Source organism: Puma concolor, chromosome B1, assembly GCF_028749965.1.
Source record: "Puma concolor isolate L17-30 chromosome B1, mPumCon1.1.hap2, whole genome shotgun sequence".
Classification (NCBI taxonomy): domain Eukaryota; kingdom Metazoa; phylum Chordata; class Mammalia; order Carnivora; family Felidae; genus Puma; species Puma concolor.
The window spans coordinates 77,653,915-77,674,466 of NC_141670.1; the positions used below are offsets into that span (position 1 = coordinate 77,653,915).

At 33.8% G+C, this 20,552-nt stretch overlaps 1 protein-coding gene across 7 annotated transcripts in view; it reads right to left on the reverse strand.

Annotated features, from left to right (window-relative positions):
- Positions 1–20,552, reverse strand: part of LRBA (LPS responsive beige-like anchor protein) — a 577,381-nt gene that overhangs the window by 178,504 nt on the left and 378,325 nt on the right. For all 7 annotated transcript variants that reach the window (XM_086704123.1, XM_086704122.1, XM_086704121.1 and 4 more), the window contains one exon: positions 19,121–19,233. In XM_086704123.1, coding sequence (XP_086560249.1) covers positions 19,121–19,233 — 113 coding nt within the window. The remainder of the gene's footprint in view (positions 1–19,120; positions 19,234–20,552) is intronic.

Consider the following 20,552-nt stretch of genomic DNA (forward strand, 5'->3'; position numbering starts at 1 on the left):
AATGAATAAAAACTGTTAGACTGATGGAGGAGGAATACCAATGCTCTCATCCCAGGGTCCGGAAGAGAGACAGGTAACTCTATATTATCCCTACGACCAGACAAAAATCTACTGCTTCTGGTGTAAGGTAAAAGTAAAAGCTCTTTTACCCAGAAGAGGGGGAAAATCTTTGAGCCAGGATTCTTCACTGGTCCAAAAGACAGGTTTGCTATTATTGGAAGAGGGATAAGAAAATCTCTCTGGCCTAAGACCTACCACAAACACAAGAAAGGGTCTGGATGTCATGCAGAGTATGGGCAAGAACACTGAGAAGGCCCACTGAGAAGAACCCATAGCGTTCATCACAGAGTGATGCTGGATCAGGGGAATGAAGAAGTTGCCCTACCCCGACCATAAGCCCTACACTGGGTCACGAGCAACAGCCATCTACCTCTGGGGAAAGGCAACAGAGGAGAGAGAAAAAGTCCTCAGTGGCACAGGCATTGAGGGCCTGCCAGAGAGTAGAGCAGAAGCAGTGAGACAAAATCTCTAACACCCTAGGGCCCATGCTAAGGACACATTCAAATGGAAGAACTGAAGGAATTTGTGAAAATGTGCTACACTAGAAGTAACAATGATGACAAGAAACCCAACTGAGCTCACCTACTATCTACATGGACTGAACTCCCCACACAAATTGCTGATATAAGAAAAGGCACCCATATTTCTGGGCATAAAATATTATTCACATCCCAGTCTCTAATTCAATCAAAAATTATGAGATGCTTAAAATAATAAGAAAACAATGACCCACTGTGAAGAAACAAAGCAATCAAAAGAACCAGTCTCAGAGATAATATAGGTGTTGGAACCATCAGACAGGTTATTTAAAATAACTATAATTCACATACTAACAGATCTAGCAGAAAAAGTGGAAAACTTACACAAACAGGTGGGAAATTGCAGCAGAGAAGGAAACTATAAAAAAAGAATCAAATATAAATGCTAGAAACAAACAAACAAAAATCAGAAGCGACGAATTCTTCTGATGACCTTATGAGCAGAGTAGACACAGCTAAGAAAAGAATAAGTAAATTTTAAGGTAGATTAATAGAAAAAAATACTGCAAGTAATAAAATAATGTTGCCATGGCTATACTAATATCAAAAAAAAAAGAATTCAGGACATGGAATATTACCAAATATAATGATAAAGGGACCATTTATTAAGAAAACCTAACAATTTGAAATTAGTTTCCTAGGGTTCTTGTTACAAGGTACCGCAAACTGAGGGTGGCTTAAAACAATAGAAATGTATTGTCTCATAGTCCTGGAGTTTAAAAGTCCAAAATCAAGTTGTTGGCAGAGCCATGTTCTCTCTGAAGCCTCTAGTGGGAAAATGTTTCCTCCCTTCTTCCAGTTTCTTGGAGCCCCAGGTGTTTCTGGACTGTGGCAACCTAACTCCAATCTCTATTTCCATCACCACATGGTATTTATTCCTCTGACGTCTGTCTTAAATGGTGTTTTCACCTTCCTATAAGGACACCAGTCATATTGGATTTGGGCCTACTCTAATGACCTCATCTTAACTTGATTATAAATAAGGTCATATATACAGGTACCCTAGTACTTGTGAGGACTTCAATATATCATTTTGAGAGACACAATTCAACTCACAACATGTACCAAAAACAAATGATTCAAATACATAAAACAAAAATTGATAGAAATAAAAAAACATGCAGACAAATCTAAATTGTAGTTGGAGACTTCAACACTCCTCTCATTTACATTAATCAATACAGCATGTAGAAAATCAGTGAAAATATAGAAGATATGAACAACACTATTAACCAATTTTACCTAATTGGTTGTAAATGACATGTATAGAACACTTTACCCAACAACAGAATACATATTCTTTTCAAGTACACACAGAGCAATAACCAGCATAGACCATATTCTGAGCAATAAATCAAATTTCAACTCATTTTTAAAAATAAAAATCAAACAAAGTATGTTCAACAATCATAATGGAATTAAACAAGAAATCAACAGGAGAAAGATGTCTGACAAATCCCCAAACCTGTGGGGGGTGGGGGGTAGGAAACTCTTCTAAATAATCCATGGGTCAAAGAGAAAGTCACAAGGAAATTTAGAAAATATTTTGAATGAAATAAAAATAAAAATACAATATATAAAAATTTGTTGGGCTTTGTAAAATCAATGCTTTGAGAAAAATTTGTAGCATTGCATTTTTACATTAGAAAGAAAAATAAATCTCAAATCAAAAGATTAAAGCATTCACCTGAAAACCCCAAAAAAGGAAGAGGAATTAAATCCAAATCAAGAAGAAAAGTAGGAGAAAAAGCAAAGATCACTGAACACAGGAAAAGCAACAGAAGAATAAATAAACTACACAGCCAGGCTGATCGGGGGTGGAGAAGGGAGGGGGAGAAAGAAAGAAAACAAACTACCAAAATCAAGCATAAAAGATGAAATAAGCAAATTCTGTGAGACAGTCACACTACCAAAGATCATTCAAGAACAAAAAGGTATCAGGAATAGCCCTATATCTATTAATTTAATTCAAAGTTTTAAGAAAACCTTCCCAGAAATAAAATTCCTGGACCAAATAGTTTCACTAATGAATTCCACTAAGGATGAAATTAATTTCTACACCATCTTCTCCAGGAAAGAGAACAAGAGGGAATAACTTCAAAACTCATTTTATCCCACCAGCATTACCCTGAAGCCAAAACTAGACAAGGACATTACAAATATACTTCCTGAACACAGATGCAAAAATTCATAAGTGAATATTAGCAAAGCAAATCCAGCAGTTTATTAAAACGGATGATACATCATGATCGAATATGGTTTGTCTTAGGAATGAATCCAAAATTAACCAGTATAAAATTTATCATTTTAATATATGAAGAAAAACCATATGATTATCTTCAGAAAAAGTATCTGACAAAATTCAATATCCAACTATAATAAAACTTTTAACAAACTAGAAATAGAACTTCCTCAACCTGATAAAGGGCATCTATGAAAAACCCATATAGCTAATATACAAAAAGGTAAAAGATAGAATATTTTTACCCTAATACCAAAAACAAACCTTCTTAACACTTCTAGTCAATATTCCATAATGTAGTAAGTGTTCATTCAGAGATAATATATTCTTGTATGCAGGAAGTCCCAAAAAGTCTACAAAAAGGCTGCCAATAAAAATAACTGAGTCTAGCAACGTTGCAAAATACAGGTCAATGTACAAAATTCAACTGTAATTCTGTATACAAACAGTAAATAACTGAAGCTGAAAATTTTATACCTATTAAAAATATGAAAAATTTAAGGGTAAACTAACAGAATATGTACAAGAATTGCATGCCAAAATCTGCAAAACATTAGAGATTAAAGAAAACCTAAATGAATGGAATCAAATTCATGGACTGAAAGACTGTCTTTTTTTATATATAGCATTCTTAGTAAAAATGGCCTAACCAATTAAATATAATCCCTATAAAACTCCCAGCTGGATTGATAAAATGATTCTAAAATTTATATGAAAAATAGAGGGACTGGAAAGCTAAAACAATTTTGAAAAAAAAGAGTACAGTTAGAGGTTTCATATGACCTGATTTTATGACTTACTATAAAGCTACAGTAATCAAGACAGTGTGGTACTGACATAAGAAAAGATATGTGATTGAGCAGAACAAAGCTTAGAAATGGACCCACACATATATAGTTAATTTATTTCCAACAAAGGTGCCAAGACATTTCATGATTAAACAGTCTTTTCACGAAACAGTGTTGAAAGAATTGGACTTCCATTTGTAAAAACTGAACTTCAACCCTTACCTTGTACCCTTATAATATATTATAGATTAAAAATAGGTTGCATCTGCTAGTGGGGCATCTGGTTGGTTCGGTCAGTTAAGTATCCGACTTCAGCTCAGGTCATGATCTCACGGTTCATGAGTTCGAGCCCCATGTAGGGCTCTGTGCTGACAGCTAATAGCCTGGAGCTGCTTCAGATTCTGTGTGTCCCTCTCTCTCTGCCCCTCCCCTTGCTGATGCGCACATTCTCTATCTCTCTCTCTCTCTCTCAAAAATAAACATTAAAAAAAATTTAAAAATTAGGCTGCATCAGAAGTCACAATATGAGTGTAATAATAGTTATATTTGACCCAATTTGTTTTTAGAAAAGCCAAAACGTTGTTGGTTAATAATAAGCATATAGTCAACTAAATAATCTAAATCATCAGCTTTAACTTTTCCAGTAAGACAGTCTCTTGTATACATAATGAATCAAAAGACCTCTTGCAATGAACCCTTGGAAGTACCAGAATCTATAGTTTAGTAAAAATTGCCACATTTTTATATTCCTTCCCATTAACAAGACTACTGCCACTTATAGTTTTTAACACTGACTTTTCTTTATCCTTTTTTCCTGTTTTTTTTTTTTTTTGTACTAGAAATTTCTAAGAGTAAATGCAAAACTTTATATTATTTCTTTGTACTTCATTCAAATATTTCAGGTATTCGATTTTGCCAAAATTATCTAAATTTTTTTTATTTTAATGGGGTGCCTGGGTGGCTCAGTTGGTTGACCATCTGACTTTGGCTCTGGTCCTGATCTCACAGTTCATGAGTTTGAGCCCTGCATCGGGCTCACTGATGTCAGCATGGCGCCTGTTTTGGATACTCTGTGCCACTCTCTCTCTGCCCTTCCCCTGCTCGTGCTCACTCTCTCACTCTCTCTCTCTCTCTCTCTCTCTCTCTCTCTTAAAAATGAGTAAATATTTTTTAAAAGCTTTTTATTTTAATAAACTACAAAGCAATCTGTATGATCAATTTGTAATATTAGTGAAACTGTTTAACAAATCAGAGCCTAGAACAGAATAAAACAAAGGAACAATAAAGAAATACCTTAAGTTTATAAAGCCATTAAACAATAGGGTTATAAGTGATTTGAACAGTTCTGAACACTATTAATGTCTTTTAATCATCTTGTCTAATTATCAGAAAGGTATCACTCATATTTTCAAATAATTTGCTGAGATATGTCACATTACATCTATAACTTCCATAATTTATTAACTTAATCAAAACACATTTTTATTTTTTTTAAATTTTTTTTTTTTTTTTTCAACGTTTATTTATTTTTGGGACAGAGAGAGACAGAGCATGAACGGGGAAGGGGCAGAGAGAGAGGGAGACACAGAATCGGAAACAGGCTCCAGGCTCTGAGCCATCAGCCCAGAGCCCGACGCGGGGCTCGAACTCACGGACCGCGAGATCGTGACCTGGCTGAAGTCGGACGCTTAACCGACTGCGCCACCCAGGCGCCCCAAAACACATTTTTAAAGAAAAGAAGTTAATATAGTTTTACAGGATATATTTCTAAGTAAAACTACTGATTTTCTTTTCTTCCTAACATTAAAAAATTTACCTATTTAATCATCATTTTACTTTTTATACCAGGCCAGTGTTTTTTGTTTTCAGAATTTACCCTTTTTCCATTTTCAAAAAGTTGGTTCACATCATAAATCATGAACTCACATTAAAAAAAAAATCCTTTTCTAAAAGTGGAACCGTTTAAAATTAAGTCATACAGAAATAAAATATTTCTGATTATATTATTCTCCTATAAATGGCTCATATATAACATACATTCAGTTATAAAACTTTAAAAAGTGGAGACTATTTCATCCACGTTTGTTCCTGGCACAGTCCTCAGAATAATGTCTACAAAACTTAGCTGGCAAATTAATAATTCGTTGAGTAAGCACATTTATTCAACATAAACTTGTGTTGAATTTAAATAAGTGGACTTTGGAAATAAAGAATTGGACAAGAATGTGGACATGTGACTAAAAGATACTACATTACCCACTATAAAATGCACACTACAGATGTTTAATTAGATTTATTATGGTGATCATTCTGCAATATATACAGATATCAAATCACTATTTTGTATACCTGAAACTGATAGAATGTTTGATGTCAATTATACCTCAACTAAAAAAAAACTGCCCCCCCAAAACATACCACATATTCACATAAAACAAATTTTGATGATCAGAGGGAAATATAAGAATAACAAGCTGAAAAGTTGACACATACAGGTATATAAAGAAAACTACAAATATTCAGGTTCCTAAAATGTCTTCCTACTACATTTACTCCCCATAAACACACACACACACACACACACACACACACACACACACACACACACGCACACCCTGAAATCAGAAGTATAGCTTACTATCAACCTTATTGCTACTATAAACCAGTACTTATTAAACTTACACAACCCAAATTCTAGGTTTTTTGAAAACAATTTTTATGTAAATTCATGGTAGATACATGTTCCCTCCTCTGAATGTACCCAAGTTAGCACACCCAGCACTAAACTAAGAAAACAGGAAGTATTAAGGGATAAAATTGGCAATGCTGTGCAAATAAAATAATTCATTTATAAATAATAATAAATGGTCACTCCACACCACAGTAACTTAGGATGATTAGAGAATAAATACTTAACTTTGAGGATTACTGACTGGCAGTGTGTTGCTGGTGTATGTCAGGATTATTCATCACCCTGACAGTAATATTAACCACAATCCATTTCAGTTACTTCAGTTTATCATATTCTGACTAATGTTAAAAAACAATGTCATTGAAGGCTGCTTAAATTAAGTGTAAGGTTAACCTCTGTTAGAGTCATTTGAAAGCTTCTCATAAAAGGTAGCTTCTAGTAGAAAACCAAATCTGCTCTAAAGAGTGCTAACACTTAATAAGTGTAAATTTTTTAAAAAGTCACACAAAACATTCTTTTCCTGATTTAAAAACAAAACTTCAGCAAATCTTCTAAATGCACCACAACCTCTCTCTCTCTCTCTCCATATATACCTTTCACACTTTGCTGAACTTATTTTACATTTTGAGGGAAGAGTTGCACAACCATATTTTAAACTAAATACATCACATTGAACACGTATTAAAGTTTAAAAAGATCAGTGTACCCATGAAAATTTTTCTTCAGTATCACATAAATAACTATATAATACTACCTATAAAAATATATTTAAATAGCTGTTTGCTATTTAGGACCACCCCTCCCACCAATTAAGTAATTGAGAAAGGTCCCTTACTAATAAATGAAAGCAGACTGACATAATGTGTTATCTAAATCCAAAGATTTCCTACTTTAGTCCTCTAATTTTATCTTTCTAGGCTATTTTCCTATATCATTTTGATGTCTTTTAAAAACCATCTGCCCTAACATTCTGCTTTCTATAGGATCATTTTCCTTTCTCTATTAATGCCTGAGTTTTCTGTTACCTCTGTGAGGATATTTATTCTGATTTTGTTTTTAAGGTTTCTTCTGTTTCCTAAATTGTCTTTGTTTCTTCTGGTTTCTTTCATTTTTCTATTTGTTTTGGTCTTTGTCATCTTTGACAATGGAGACTGTCTTTAAATGTTTGCTAACACTTGGATGTATGTTCAGTTTTAGAACGAGGCACAAAAGAGCTGACTGTAGTACATCAAGCCTCAGTGGCATTGTGAGCTGGCAGACTTCACTGAAGAGAAATCAGGTGGGCTCCAAGTGGAATCTCTAAATCGTTAACATTTCTTAGTTCTTTTCTCTTGAGCCAGTCAATACGTCCAAAGAGTAATACAATCTTCTGTCTTACAGGGTGGGGCTGGTATAAGCCTGGCTGCCAGAGTTCTGATAGCATGACAGCAAAAGGGGTCTGGGGGCCTTCAACATTCAGTACTTAAAGCTTTCAGTTCATCCTGTTTTCCATTCTTTCCCTTCAACCCTTCCTCTGTTGTTCTTGGTTTTCTCAAATCAGAAACTTCTCTGGTATAATTTCTCTAACAAGTACACCTCTGCCCCTTATGCCAAGATAAAGGGAAGAGTAGTTGGATTTGGGGAAACAAGTGGACATAAATGCAAGTATTCAATCTGAAATATTCTTTCCACTTATCCCTAAAGCCTACCAGTTCACTGACATGGACATATCTGAGAGCCTAACACTGGGAAAATGTGTGACCTTGGAGAGTTCCTTAACCTCACTCTATCTTAGTTTCCTTATCTGTGAAATATAGATAATAACACATCCCTTATAGTACTGTTGAGGAGATTAAATAAGATAGCATATGTAAAATGTGTGTTTACATAGGAAGGCACCTACTAGGGCTTCCCTCACAACGCAAATCAAATAATATTCTAAACTCTCCCCACATAATTCTTCTGCTGATTAGACTGTAAACTCTCCAAAGCAAGAATATAATTTATACCAAACTCCTCAACATCCTTGTGGCACATTACAGCATCCATATTTGATACCAAGATTTAAATATTTTAAACATATTTTATCAGCCAAAAAAAAAGAAAACGAAAGGAAAGGAAAGGAAAGGAAAGAAAGGAAAGGAAAGAAAAGAAAAGAAAAATCCGAGCATGGGATAATTAATTTCTTTCTCTGTATTTACATTTTACTGAAATGCTTTAAGATCCAATATTTGCTGTTGTAATATCATAAGGTTTTTAAAAACTTTTGAATTCCTTTGGTTTGACTGAAGCCTAATAAGTTAAAATAAAGTAAAGGTTATAACACCTATCATATTTAAACAATATTCCCCTCGCCTCCAAAAAGAGTGTTCTTTTCTCTCTGTGACATCTAGATGGTATACTGATTCCTGGTATATCTGTTACAGAGCAGGACTAAAAGGACTGGCATTCGTCAGAAACAGCACTTAAAACTTAAAGAGATAAAGAAGTGCTGTCTGATCAACAACAGTTAAATGTCGGTAGTCAATTCCAGGTCAAGATGAATGCTGTATATTAAATGCGTGTGTTAGAGAGACATATCTCACATATAAAAATACACAACCAAATGGTAAAAGATAAATGAGAGACAGAGAAAATCACCTACTTTTGCTTTAAACAGAGAGAGAGAAAGAAGAAAAAGCCAATAAATGCTACAGACAAATAATAGCAACTCATCAGCAAATAAGTAAATTCAAGAGAGTATTGTCATTCAATTCTCTTAAGTTATATGAGAATTTACTCATTAGAAACATTTTGATCCAGATTAGGGCAACAGAAGCTGTTAGTTCAACACAGTTGTGAATGGGTATGGCATTGTAACATATGCAATCCTGGTGGAAAAAAACCACTATGATTTACTAGGGCCTGGACCACAATTTGAAATTCAGTTTGAAGATATGGTAATAGTAAATTCTCCTTAGATTCCTACACTGCAAGGAAGAATCAAGCAATTGTGGTGCAAGTTCATCTCCCCCTAATATTTACTTTTCTTGTTTCTGCACTCTGAACCTAAAGAACAGCTCATATTGTGCTTGCACTCTAAAGCTGAAAAATGGATGATTAATTTTCTTTTCCCTCTACCTCAAACTCTCTTAGTATTTTCCATCATTTTAAGAATGTAAGCTTTAATTATTAAAAAATAAAATACTTGCTTATACCTTGGCCATTTCTTCATTTTCACCCCAACCTTCAGTTTATTTTTTAGTAGGAGAGTAACTACCTAATTTTATTCTTTTGGATTTCCAGAAATGAAGAGTCCCTGGCACACAATATTATTCAATAAACAAAAGAAAAAAATAAATGAATACTCAAGTTATAACATCAGGGATTCAATAGTTTAAAGCAAACATTCAGTTTTTTTCATAAAACAGGCTTAGGCAAAAAAGGCGTAGAGCATAACCTGGGAACCTGGGACAAGCACACTAAGAAGAACAATTTGGAAAAGCTTTCCTCTTTAAAGCCATAGAATGCTGGTTGCATTTTACCTTGTATTTCAGCATGAGAGGTGAAAGGCAACTTGACAAAATAACATTAAAACAGACTCAGAAATTGATGGCAAATGTAGAAGCAATATAGCACACTGTGGTATCTCTCAAACATTCTGGGCCAAAACTTATAGTAAGAAATAGGTCACATAAACCATAACCCAGTGCACACATGTACACACACACACACACACACACACACACACAGCTTAAGCAGAAGATTCATACATAATGCACACTGATATTTTCTTCATGTTATACTTTGTAATTTTATTCATTTCTTTCTCTACAAAATCTATCTACCTATCTATTTATCCATTTTGAGAGTAGTTGACACACAATATCACATTAGTTTCAGGTGTACAACTTAGTGATTTGACAAGTTTATACATTATGCCATGTTCACCACAAGTATAGCTACCAATTCTCCCATTACATTGCTATTACAGTATCACTGGCTGAATTCCTTATTCTGTGCTTTTTATCCCCATGATTTATTCATTTCATAACTGCAAGCCTGTATCTCCCACTCACCACCCAAACCATCCCAGGTTTGGTATCTGCCCAACCCCCCACGTCCTTCCCCTCTGGCAACCATCAGTTTGTTCTCTACAGTTGAGGTCTGATTCTGTTTTTTGTTTGTTTATTTGGTTTTTGTTTTTTGTTCTCTATTATCTTTAATTTTTTTTCTATTCATTTTTTAAAATGTTAGCTGTAAACTGCAGTTTGAAAACCACTGGCTTAGTGTTTAAATTCTGGTGCTACCCACTACCTGTGTGACCTTATGCAACTTGCTTAACTTCATAGTGCCTCAGTTCCTGTCTCTGTAAACGACAATAAGTAACGTTACCTATCTTATAAGGGCTTTGTGAGGGTTAACACATGTAACATTCTTAAATAAGAGCCTGAAAAAAGGAAGTTCTCAATAAAAATTAATTAACAACAATAAGGTGGCATGTTCTTTCTTAGTTGTGCAGTTTTCATTTGGAAGTTAATGCTTATCAACTGCATTTCAATCTAAGAACAAACTCATTTTTTGGAACAGGTATTCAGATGACAGTACATATACATATTAAATATTCCAAAATAACTATGTTGATCAATTAGAAGAGAAATAATTGCCTCAGATCATCTGGATTTTCCTCTCTTGGAAAACTGGTTTACACAATCAATCCCCTATTAAGGACAAAAAAAATCACAGTGGTAAAGAAAATCTTCCTAATCTACAAAGAAAGCCCTGTTACTGAAACACTCTGCCATCATAATTTGTTTCTATGATATGACATTTTGTAAATATATTCCTGTCCTAATTATAATTTCTTATATAGAAAAGACAAAAAGAAAATGTTCATTCTTATCTCTTTCAAGAAGGTTGTCAAAATATAAAAATCAATGTATTCTGTAAAATATAGATTAATGTCACTCCAAAGTCTATGCATGGTTAGATCTGTCTTCTCATCAGTCAGGATTTTTTTTTTTTTCCCATCAGTCAGGATTTTACACTAGCAATGAAATAACTGGGAAAGCAAAGGAAAAAAATCAGCTTCAAAATTCATTCCTACCTTTTTTCAGCTTTGAAAGAACAGATTAAACCATTATGTTAAGTGAGGACCTTCTCAATATATCCATAGAAAAAAAAATTAACTTTCATCAGATTTTCAGACTATTTGATCTTCTCAACAGGCAATACTAATTTGTAATTATTACAAGGAGATATTGTGCATAAAATAAAAGTTTATACCTTCAAGAAGACTTTTTTTTTTTACATTTTCCTTCTAACCCATTTCACAAAGAATGATCAGAAAAATAATACAGAAGAAAGGCTGTTGATTATATTAATTCAGTTTCAGAAAGAAAATTCCCTGTGCAACGTGGAAGAAATTACCAAGTAAAATTGTAGCATTGTATCAAAGCTGCTAAAACTCCTCTAAAAAACAGCATTGAGGAAATTAAATGGACATAAGTATGCATAAATAATTCAATACATTTTAAAGCCAGTCAGGGTATATAATCTACTTAAGAATGGGGATAAGATCTGTTTATGTTTTAAATTAGACTTTGCACAGAATGTTTTCTATGATTTCACAAGTTTATTTAAACAAATAGTAATGTTTGCTAAATGCATACTATGAGAAAAATTTTAATATAATTCTCTTATAATCATTATCAATACAGAAACAACTCATTTTATGTATGAGATGTATCCCTGAAAGTATGTATATAAACAGATATCTGCAAATTGAATCACACTGTAAGCATTATGGAAGATTTTAATGCCAACAGGAATGATATACTTTTATAAAGTAGACAGTTACTATTATTTTATACATGCAAAGCACAATTTTCAAAAATCTAATATGCTTATTTCACCTACAATAATGTAGTTAATTCCAAATTCATTTATTTCCATCAATATTTAATGAAAACACTTAGAACTAGAATTCCATTTTCTTGAATTTGAAGGACTTTTATAGCATTTGAACTACTGCTGCTAAGTTATAAGATATGTGGTTGAATGTTAGAGCTTCCCACTTCTTCCTAGCCCTGCTAATTACTACTGTTCACTATTCAATGGTGTGTCCCTCAGTTCTTGTTGAAAGCATTCTTTATATTCTTTCCTCAGCCCAAAGTATAAATCTCTCACAAAATCTCTCAAAATATAAAAGTGGATACCACTACTATAATTAAAGGCACTAAATCATCAAAATTATATTTTTATGCCTCTATATGTATAGTGGATATGGACATATATGGATAGACTAACAAAATCAATTCTTTTAGTTTAAGGCCCTCTACCAGTTTTACAAATCTAAAAAAATAAAAAGAGCAAAATTACTATTGGTCATCTAGTATGGCATAAAAACTAAACTTATTTATCATATACAGAAGATAAATTACAAAGGCATTAGTTAAAACAGTATTTTATCCACCCAACAAAAGTATTTGTCAAGTTCCTTAGAAATAGCTGTAACATATAAATAAAATTTGGTTTTAAAAAAGGATTCTATTTTGCTGGCAAATCATTTACTACAGCGTTTTGCTGACATTATTTTAATGAATTCTCATAATGAAAAACACAATATAGCATACATTAAAAAAAGGAAGAAGAAAAAACTGGAGGCTTTCCTCTGTTCATACAAGATTTTTAGTGGGATAGAGAACCAAGGTGAGAGGCAGAGAATAGAGGAAGTTAGCAAAGAACAATGGTAGGAAGAGGCAACAGGGTTATGGGAGCTCTTGTTCAGGTACAAAGGTAGCAGAAGACAGAATTACAACCTCAGCAGAAATTTCCAAACAGCCTCCCACTCATCACATTAGTAACTGTTCTATCAAGACAGAAACATGCACCCTGTCTATAATCCATCTTACTACCCACTGTATCTTGAAGAGCCTACCAAAAACCCTCCTAAGCACAAAAAAAATCTTAAGCTATGTGTTTAAATAGAAGTCCAAACTGAAAGACTCAGTTTAAAAAATTTTTACACAGGCAATTTTTCTGGAACACCAGAAAGGTTATTTATTTAAATGCAATTTATTTTGTGAGGCAAACTTTACATTTTAACAAATTAGTGAAAGATGAGATTTTTAATTTTACATACATAAAATTCAAATAATGGAAAGAGAGGATATAATAGCCTGAGAATTAAAGAGTTGGCAAGTTTTTATTACTGACTTACTGCATGGCTCACTATACAAGTCAAACTAATACACAGTCCTCAATTATTAGACTAGAGAGTTCTACAGATTCAAGTGAAATACTACAGGGTTTTATAACAAATATGATACCAAAATGTTAGTAAAGCTTTCCTTTTTCTAAAACAAAACAAAATAAAAACAAAGACCCCAGGAAACAACCATTTATGCATTTATTATTCCTCATAGTCAATGGGTTACCTGGGATATTCTGCTACTCTGGGCCAGATTTAGTTCTCTTGGTTATACTCAGTCATGTGTTTGTATTCAGCTGAGGGCTGGCTTAAGATGGCCTCTGCTGGTACAACCTAGACATTCCCCATGTGTTAGTCACATCCTTCTAGCAGGTTAACCCAGGCATGTTCTCAAGGTGATCACAGAGAAGCAAAAGCAGAACATGAAAGCACTTTTTCAAACCTCTACTTTGTGTCCAGTTTACTAATATTTTTTTTCCCTTGCTGACCTTTTCTTAAAAATTGTGGTAGATATACAGAACATAAAATTTACCATTTTTACCAATATATTTTTTTATTTAGAGAGAGAAAGCATGAGCAGGAGAGAGAGAGAGAGAAAGAGTGAGAGAGAGAGAATCATAAACAGGCTCCAATGTCAGAATGGAGCCTGACGCAGGGCTCAATCCCATGACCTGGGGATCACAACCTGAGCTGAAATCAAGAGTCAGGTGCTCAACCAACTGAGCCACCCAGGTGCCCCCCCCCCATTTTAACCACTTTTAAATGTACAGCTCAAAGGCATTAAGTACATTCATACGGTTGGGCAACCATCACTAGCATTAATTTCCAGAACTTGTTTCATCTTGCAAAATTGAAACTCTATACTCATTAAAGAAGTCCCCATTCCTCCCACCCCTGGCAACCAGCATTCTACTTTGTCTCTATGATTAGGGATAATCTAAATACCTCATATGAGTGGAACCATACAGTATTTGTCCTTTTGTGAAAGGCTTACTTCATTCAGCATAATGTCTTCAAGCCTCATCCATCTTGTGGTGTGTATCCTAACTCCTTAAGGAGTTGTACGTATGTATATACCACATTCTGTTTACCTATTTATCCACCAATTGATATTGGATTGCTTCCATTTTTTGGTTGCTATAGATAAAGTTGCTATGAATATAAAAATGCGTATACAAATACCTCTTCAAGTCTCTGCTGTAAATTCTTTTAAATATATATCCAGAAGTGGAATAGCTAGATCTTATAGTAAATCTATTTTTAATTTTTAAGGAAGCACCAAACTTGTTCCATATCAACTGTACCATTTTACATTCCCATCCACAGTGTACAATAGTCCTAAGTTCTCCACATCTTCACCAACACTTGTTATGTTATGCTTATATTTTTTTACAATACCAAGTCTAATGGGTGCGAAGCGGTATATCATTTGTGGCTCTGATTTACAATTCCATAACTATCAGTAATGTTCGGCACCTTTTCATGTACTCATTGGCCATTTGTAAATCTTCTTTAGAGAAATGTCTATTCGAGTCCTTCACCCAGTTTTGAATCAGGTTGTTTGGTTTTTTGTTGAGTTTCAAGAGTTCTCTACATATTCTGGATATTAATCCCTTATCAGATATGATCTGTAAAAAAAAGACTTTCTCTTGAAAATTAAAACTCTTTTAAAGTGAAAAAATATATATACAAACTGCTATAATTTTTTTAGTTCTAAGAATGATACCAGACAACAGAGATAAAAAAAAATTAATGGAATCTTTCTATTTAATAATTTCCCTTAAGAGGGAACAGAGAGAAAAAAAATGTCAAAATTATAATAGATTATGTAATGTGTTATAATAGACATGTACAGACAGTACCATGGAAGTACAAATTTCTAGATGATGGGAAAAGCAACATCAAAGGGATAAAGGTGAAAGAGAACATGAGGCATTACAGGATCAGATGGCGATCTCAAAGATGGGGGATAGAGACAGAAGGTATGATAATCAAAGAGAAAGTGGCCAGTAACTGAATACCGCTATTTGTCATAACGAAAATGTTAACCTTTGTGTTGACATCACTGATGAGTACCGTGATTATCTGGACTGTGTGAAAAAACATTATATCCTATGGATCCAGAGTAGAGGTTACTCCCAAACATTCCTAATAATAATCATGCTAGGGCATAAAAGGGTATATCCTGAGGTGGGTAAAGAAGGGAATACTCTCCCTCTGATACCGGAAAAGCGGAAGCTCCTGGATTCTATGTGAAAGAAACTGAATATGGCAGTGAACTGGTACCTACATAAGGGGATCTGCAGAAACAAGGAAGTGATCCTCAGATTGAGATGGTAATCACTGACAGCCTTGCACTTCTGCTATGACTGGGTAATCAGTAGAAGTTTATTTAAATACTTCACCATCAAGGAAGAACTAGGCATATTCTTGGAATAAGTCAGCACTAAAAGCAAGAAGTCTGGCATCCTGAGAACTTCAGAATGACTGGTTCAAGAGACAGGCAGAGGAGAAGCAACAAAGAACCTCTAGGTTAGATAAATATATAAAAATTCTTTAGGTTTTGCTAGAAATTACGAATGAAAGTACTTAGGAGAAAGACTGGATTTCCTGCCCATCTGAAAAATGGGTGCAAGGTCTCGGACTCCTGATACATTAAAGGACATAAGATCCTAAATTTAAATTAGAGAAATCAATTTCAATTTATGATGTATTTCATCTTAAATTTCTTCTCAAGTCATTCTAAAAGGGCCGAGAAATAATGACAAATCCAGCAGTAACAATCACAATAGGCCAAACTAGTCTTCAGATATTATCTCCCTTTAAAAGGGCTCCCAATAACTCCTTAAAGAAATACATGATTCTAGAACTGCCAGAAAATATAAGAGTTAAGACTGGAGCACTTTGTCACACAAGACAGCATGAAGTTATCAAAGACTACTAAGATTATACTAAAATGACTCAGGAGCAATTTAAAGAAGGTCCTCGTGGTCAGAAACAGAAACAACTGAATGGACACCAGAGGAAATAATAACTGCAATGGATGGAAACATCAAATACATTTAGGTCTATGAGTTCATAAAGATGTTTTTTTATTTTTATTTTTTTAATATTTTATTTATTTTTGAGAGTGCAAGCGGGGCATGGGCAGAGAGGTAGGGGGACAAAAGATCCAAAGCCGGCTCTGTGCTGATAGCAACAAGCCCTATGTGGGGCTTAAACTCACGAACCGTGAGATCATGACCTGAGCTGAAGCCAGGCGCTCAACCAAATGAGCCACTCAGGCACCCCATGAAGATGTTTTTTAAAAACTAAGTGCCACTGGAGGATGTTAGGAACCAGTTCACTGTTTTAAAAGCTGGCATAAGAGGAGAAAAATTTAAAGGTTTATCCTGCTTTTCCAATGCAATGTACCACTGAATAACCTAACAGTAGATGAAGGGAATGGGTCCCCAATAACAAATGAAATTCGAGTGAGAGAATGTAAATATCATGATTTTTCAGTCATTACAGAACCAATGAATCCAGGCATTACATATCAATGGCTACTAACATCACAAAAGAGAAATAAAGAAGATACTACATGCCCTCTGACAGAAGAAGGCAAAAACTTCCTATGAAGTAGTATCCAATCTGAATTCTATCAACCTCTGGACCCAACTACCAATTTATGCAAAATATAGAAGATGGAGGAACCTGTTAAGACTATAACACAGGGATGCAATAAGCAAACTCCATACTATGAGGAAATATATACAACAAACAATATGTTTCTTCAACTAATGAACTAGATAGAAAGAAAAGATGAAAGAGAAACCTACAGAATTAAGAGAGACTTGAGACTTAATCAGTATCAACTGACTACACTATGTGGTCCTTATTTGGATCTGATCTGAATAAACACACTAAAAAGAATTATGAAAGTTGTAATTTAATTGGAAATGTGATACTTAGTAGGTTTTTGATGATATTAAGAAATTATTGATACTATTTTAGGTTTGCTAATGGTATAATGGTTATTCTTTAAAAAGGGACCTTCATTTTTAGAAGTACATATTGAGATATTTATGAATAAAATTATGTCTAGGATTTGCTTCAAAGTACTATGAGAAGGCAGAAAGAAAATGAATATAAAAATAAAGTAAGAGTATCCACGAGTTGACAACTGTTGAAGCAGGGTAATTTGGTAGATGTAAATTTATTATGCTAATTTGTCTACTTTTATATATGCTTGAAATTCTCTATGAAAAAAGGTTAAAAGAAAAAAAGGACATATAACCTTATTTTATATCACAAAATGATGGTACAGAATACTCTATTTACTGATAGTCTAGGACAGAAAAGGAAAGTTCTTAAAGAACCTAAGACATGGGAAAACAGTTAAAAAACGGTGGATGTGTCAATGTGTATATACATGAGTGTATACATATAAAATGTAATTATTCCTTACTGATATGTGGTCCATTAGGAGTAATTTTGCTTTATTATTTACATGTTTTACATTTAAAGAATCAAATACAGTTAATATATTTTATAACTTGGGGAAAATGTCACATATATTTTATTATTTAATACATTTAGTGAATGGCAGGCTCTGTGCAAGGCATCAGAAAAATAATGGTGAACAAGAACTCTATCATATGGAGCTTAGTGAGGGAGACAAGAAGAACCAAAACAAAGAGTTAGAAGGACATGTAAAATGCAGGATATTTAGGTGTTATGAAAGAAGCAGATAGTGGTATATCAGGGAAGGAAAACAGTAACGGTCCTATGTGGGGGTGACCTAAAGGACTAGAGTCATTCACTCACAAAGTAGGGAAAACAACATAAAAAGCAGAGAAAGCAAGACACTGAATTGGGAAAGAATTATTCTGCAGTCAAAATAACTGTAAGTCAAGGGGCCCTTGGGTGGCTCAGTCAGTTAAGCGTCTGACTTCGGCTCAGGTCTTGAACAGTTAGTGAGTTCGAACCCCGTGTCAGGGTCTGTGCTGACAGCTCAGAGCCTGGAGCTGCTTCAGATTCTGTCTCCCTCTCTCTCTGCCCTACTCTGCTCACACTCTCTCTCTCTCTCTCTCTCTCAAAAATAAACAAACATTAAAAAAATTTTTTAATAAAGTAAAAAAAAATTACTGTAAGTCAAGAAAGGTTCAAGCACTGGGTTTATATAATTCAAAATTAGATTTAAAGAGGATTGATTTTGAGGTAGCAAAGAAGTCAGGTGTGCCACCTGGAGAAGTGTAGAAGAGTTACTTGTCTTTTTATAAAAGTGCCAGTGAGAGGTGGCCATTATTTACTCACATCTGTTAACAATTACTAACACCCATAAAAGAAGTTAATATTTTAGAATAAGGTCTTCCTAAATGTACATGGAAAAAGGAATACAAGTGTTAATACTTTTAACTTATCAACTTCTATCATCCATTTTTCCAAATTTTTCAGTTTTAAATTTAAATTTTAAATTCAATTTTAAATTTCACTTTCAGAAAGTGAAAATACATTTAAAAGATAAATATATTAAAGCTATAGTTATATAAAAAGATTTTTACAAGGTAATGTGAAAATTAAAGATAATCAAATTTATTGTTATATACAAGACAATTCTGTTTAAGAAGATTACTGAAAAATTACCTTGGACAAATCTCTGAAGTTACTTGGCAAAGTAAGATCCAGTTCTTCTGATTCATAATTAGTGATGACCCAGGGAAACACTGGATACTGATTTAAGTCATTGTAACTCCGTCCTGACAGAGAGAGAGAAGTCATTCCATTTAGAATAAGAAAATAAAACTGACTCAGGGATATCATTTACTAAAAATAAGAACAACTTAACTTTCTGAGTGCCAGGCATTGTCCTCAGTGTTACACATGTATTATTTCATTCAATCCTATAATAAACCTACAGAATTATCATCCCCCATTTTACAGATAAAAAAATGAGACACAAAAGGTTGAAAACTTGCCTAAAACCGTGTAACTAGTAATGATCAAATAATATTCAAACCCAGATACTCTGGCCCCAAGTTTCTGTTCTTATAAAATACACTTGACTATTTTTTTCTTACTTGAAGGCCTGCATCAAACAAAATATTCTTTATCAATCCTTAAAAAAAATTTCAATTCTCATAGAGCTTTTCAAAACAAGAATCCTTTCTCTGCCATTAATTAACCAACCAATCAAGCAGCTAATCAACCAAATTTAAGTGACTTATTCTCTGCGGACATTCATTAGTCATCTGTAAAATAAGAGAGTTGTACTAAATAACTCTAAAATTTCTGCAACAGCTTTCAAATTCTATGATCCTCTGAACATAACGTGCAGCATCATCAGTGTTGGCTTTCCCCCACTCATAAATGCTGCCACATACTCTTCTACAATTCTTCTAAACTAATGACATTCAATGACACATTTAGGTCTATTAAAATTATGAATAAAACAAAGGATGAGATAGCCCTGCTACCTATACACAGCGGTTTTCTGGATATCACTATTTTAGGGAGCAGCATAGTGGATCATATCATTGTTTCTAACATCAAAACACTAGCATTTGAATCCCAGCTCCACTATTTATTTACTAGTCTAAAACCTATTTTTCGTTAGATCTAATGTGAACAGACTTTCACCACTAAAATATAAGGGAGACAAGTATATTAATATTGTTTGAATTCCTTTCTTATTGTGTATTCTATCATCTTTTCTCTTTCTCAAATATATGCTGATGTCATATCAATATAGAGCTGAATATTAAAGTAGTTCTTCACACAGATGCTTGGTATCTGAGCCTTCCTTATGATGTCTTTAACTTCATTTCACTCTATTCATCTTGAGGACTATTAGAGTAACACAGTTCTTCCTTGAATGACCTGCAAACAGTCTTAACAAAACATGAATAACTGGGACAATTTTAATTCAGAGGTCATTATGTCACTACCTATTTTGGTCAATTTTAATTTCTCCCAGAAAAAAGTAACCAAACTAAGTGGCAAAAAGCAGTATATTTTTATTCTCTCCATCCATTTCCCTCTTCTTCTGATTGAGACGTTAGTAAACATGTTAGTAAAT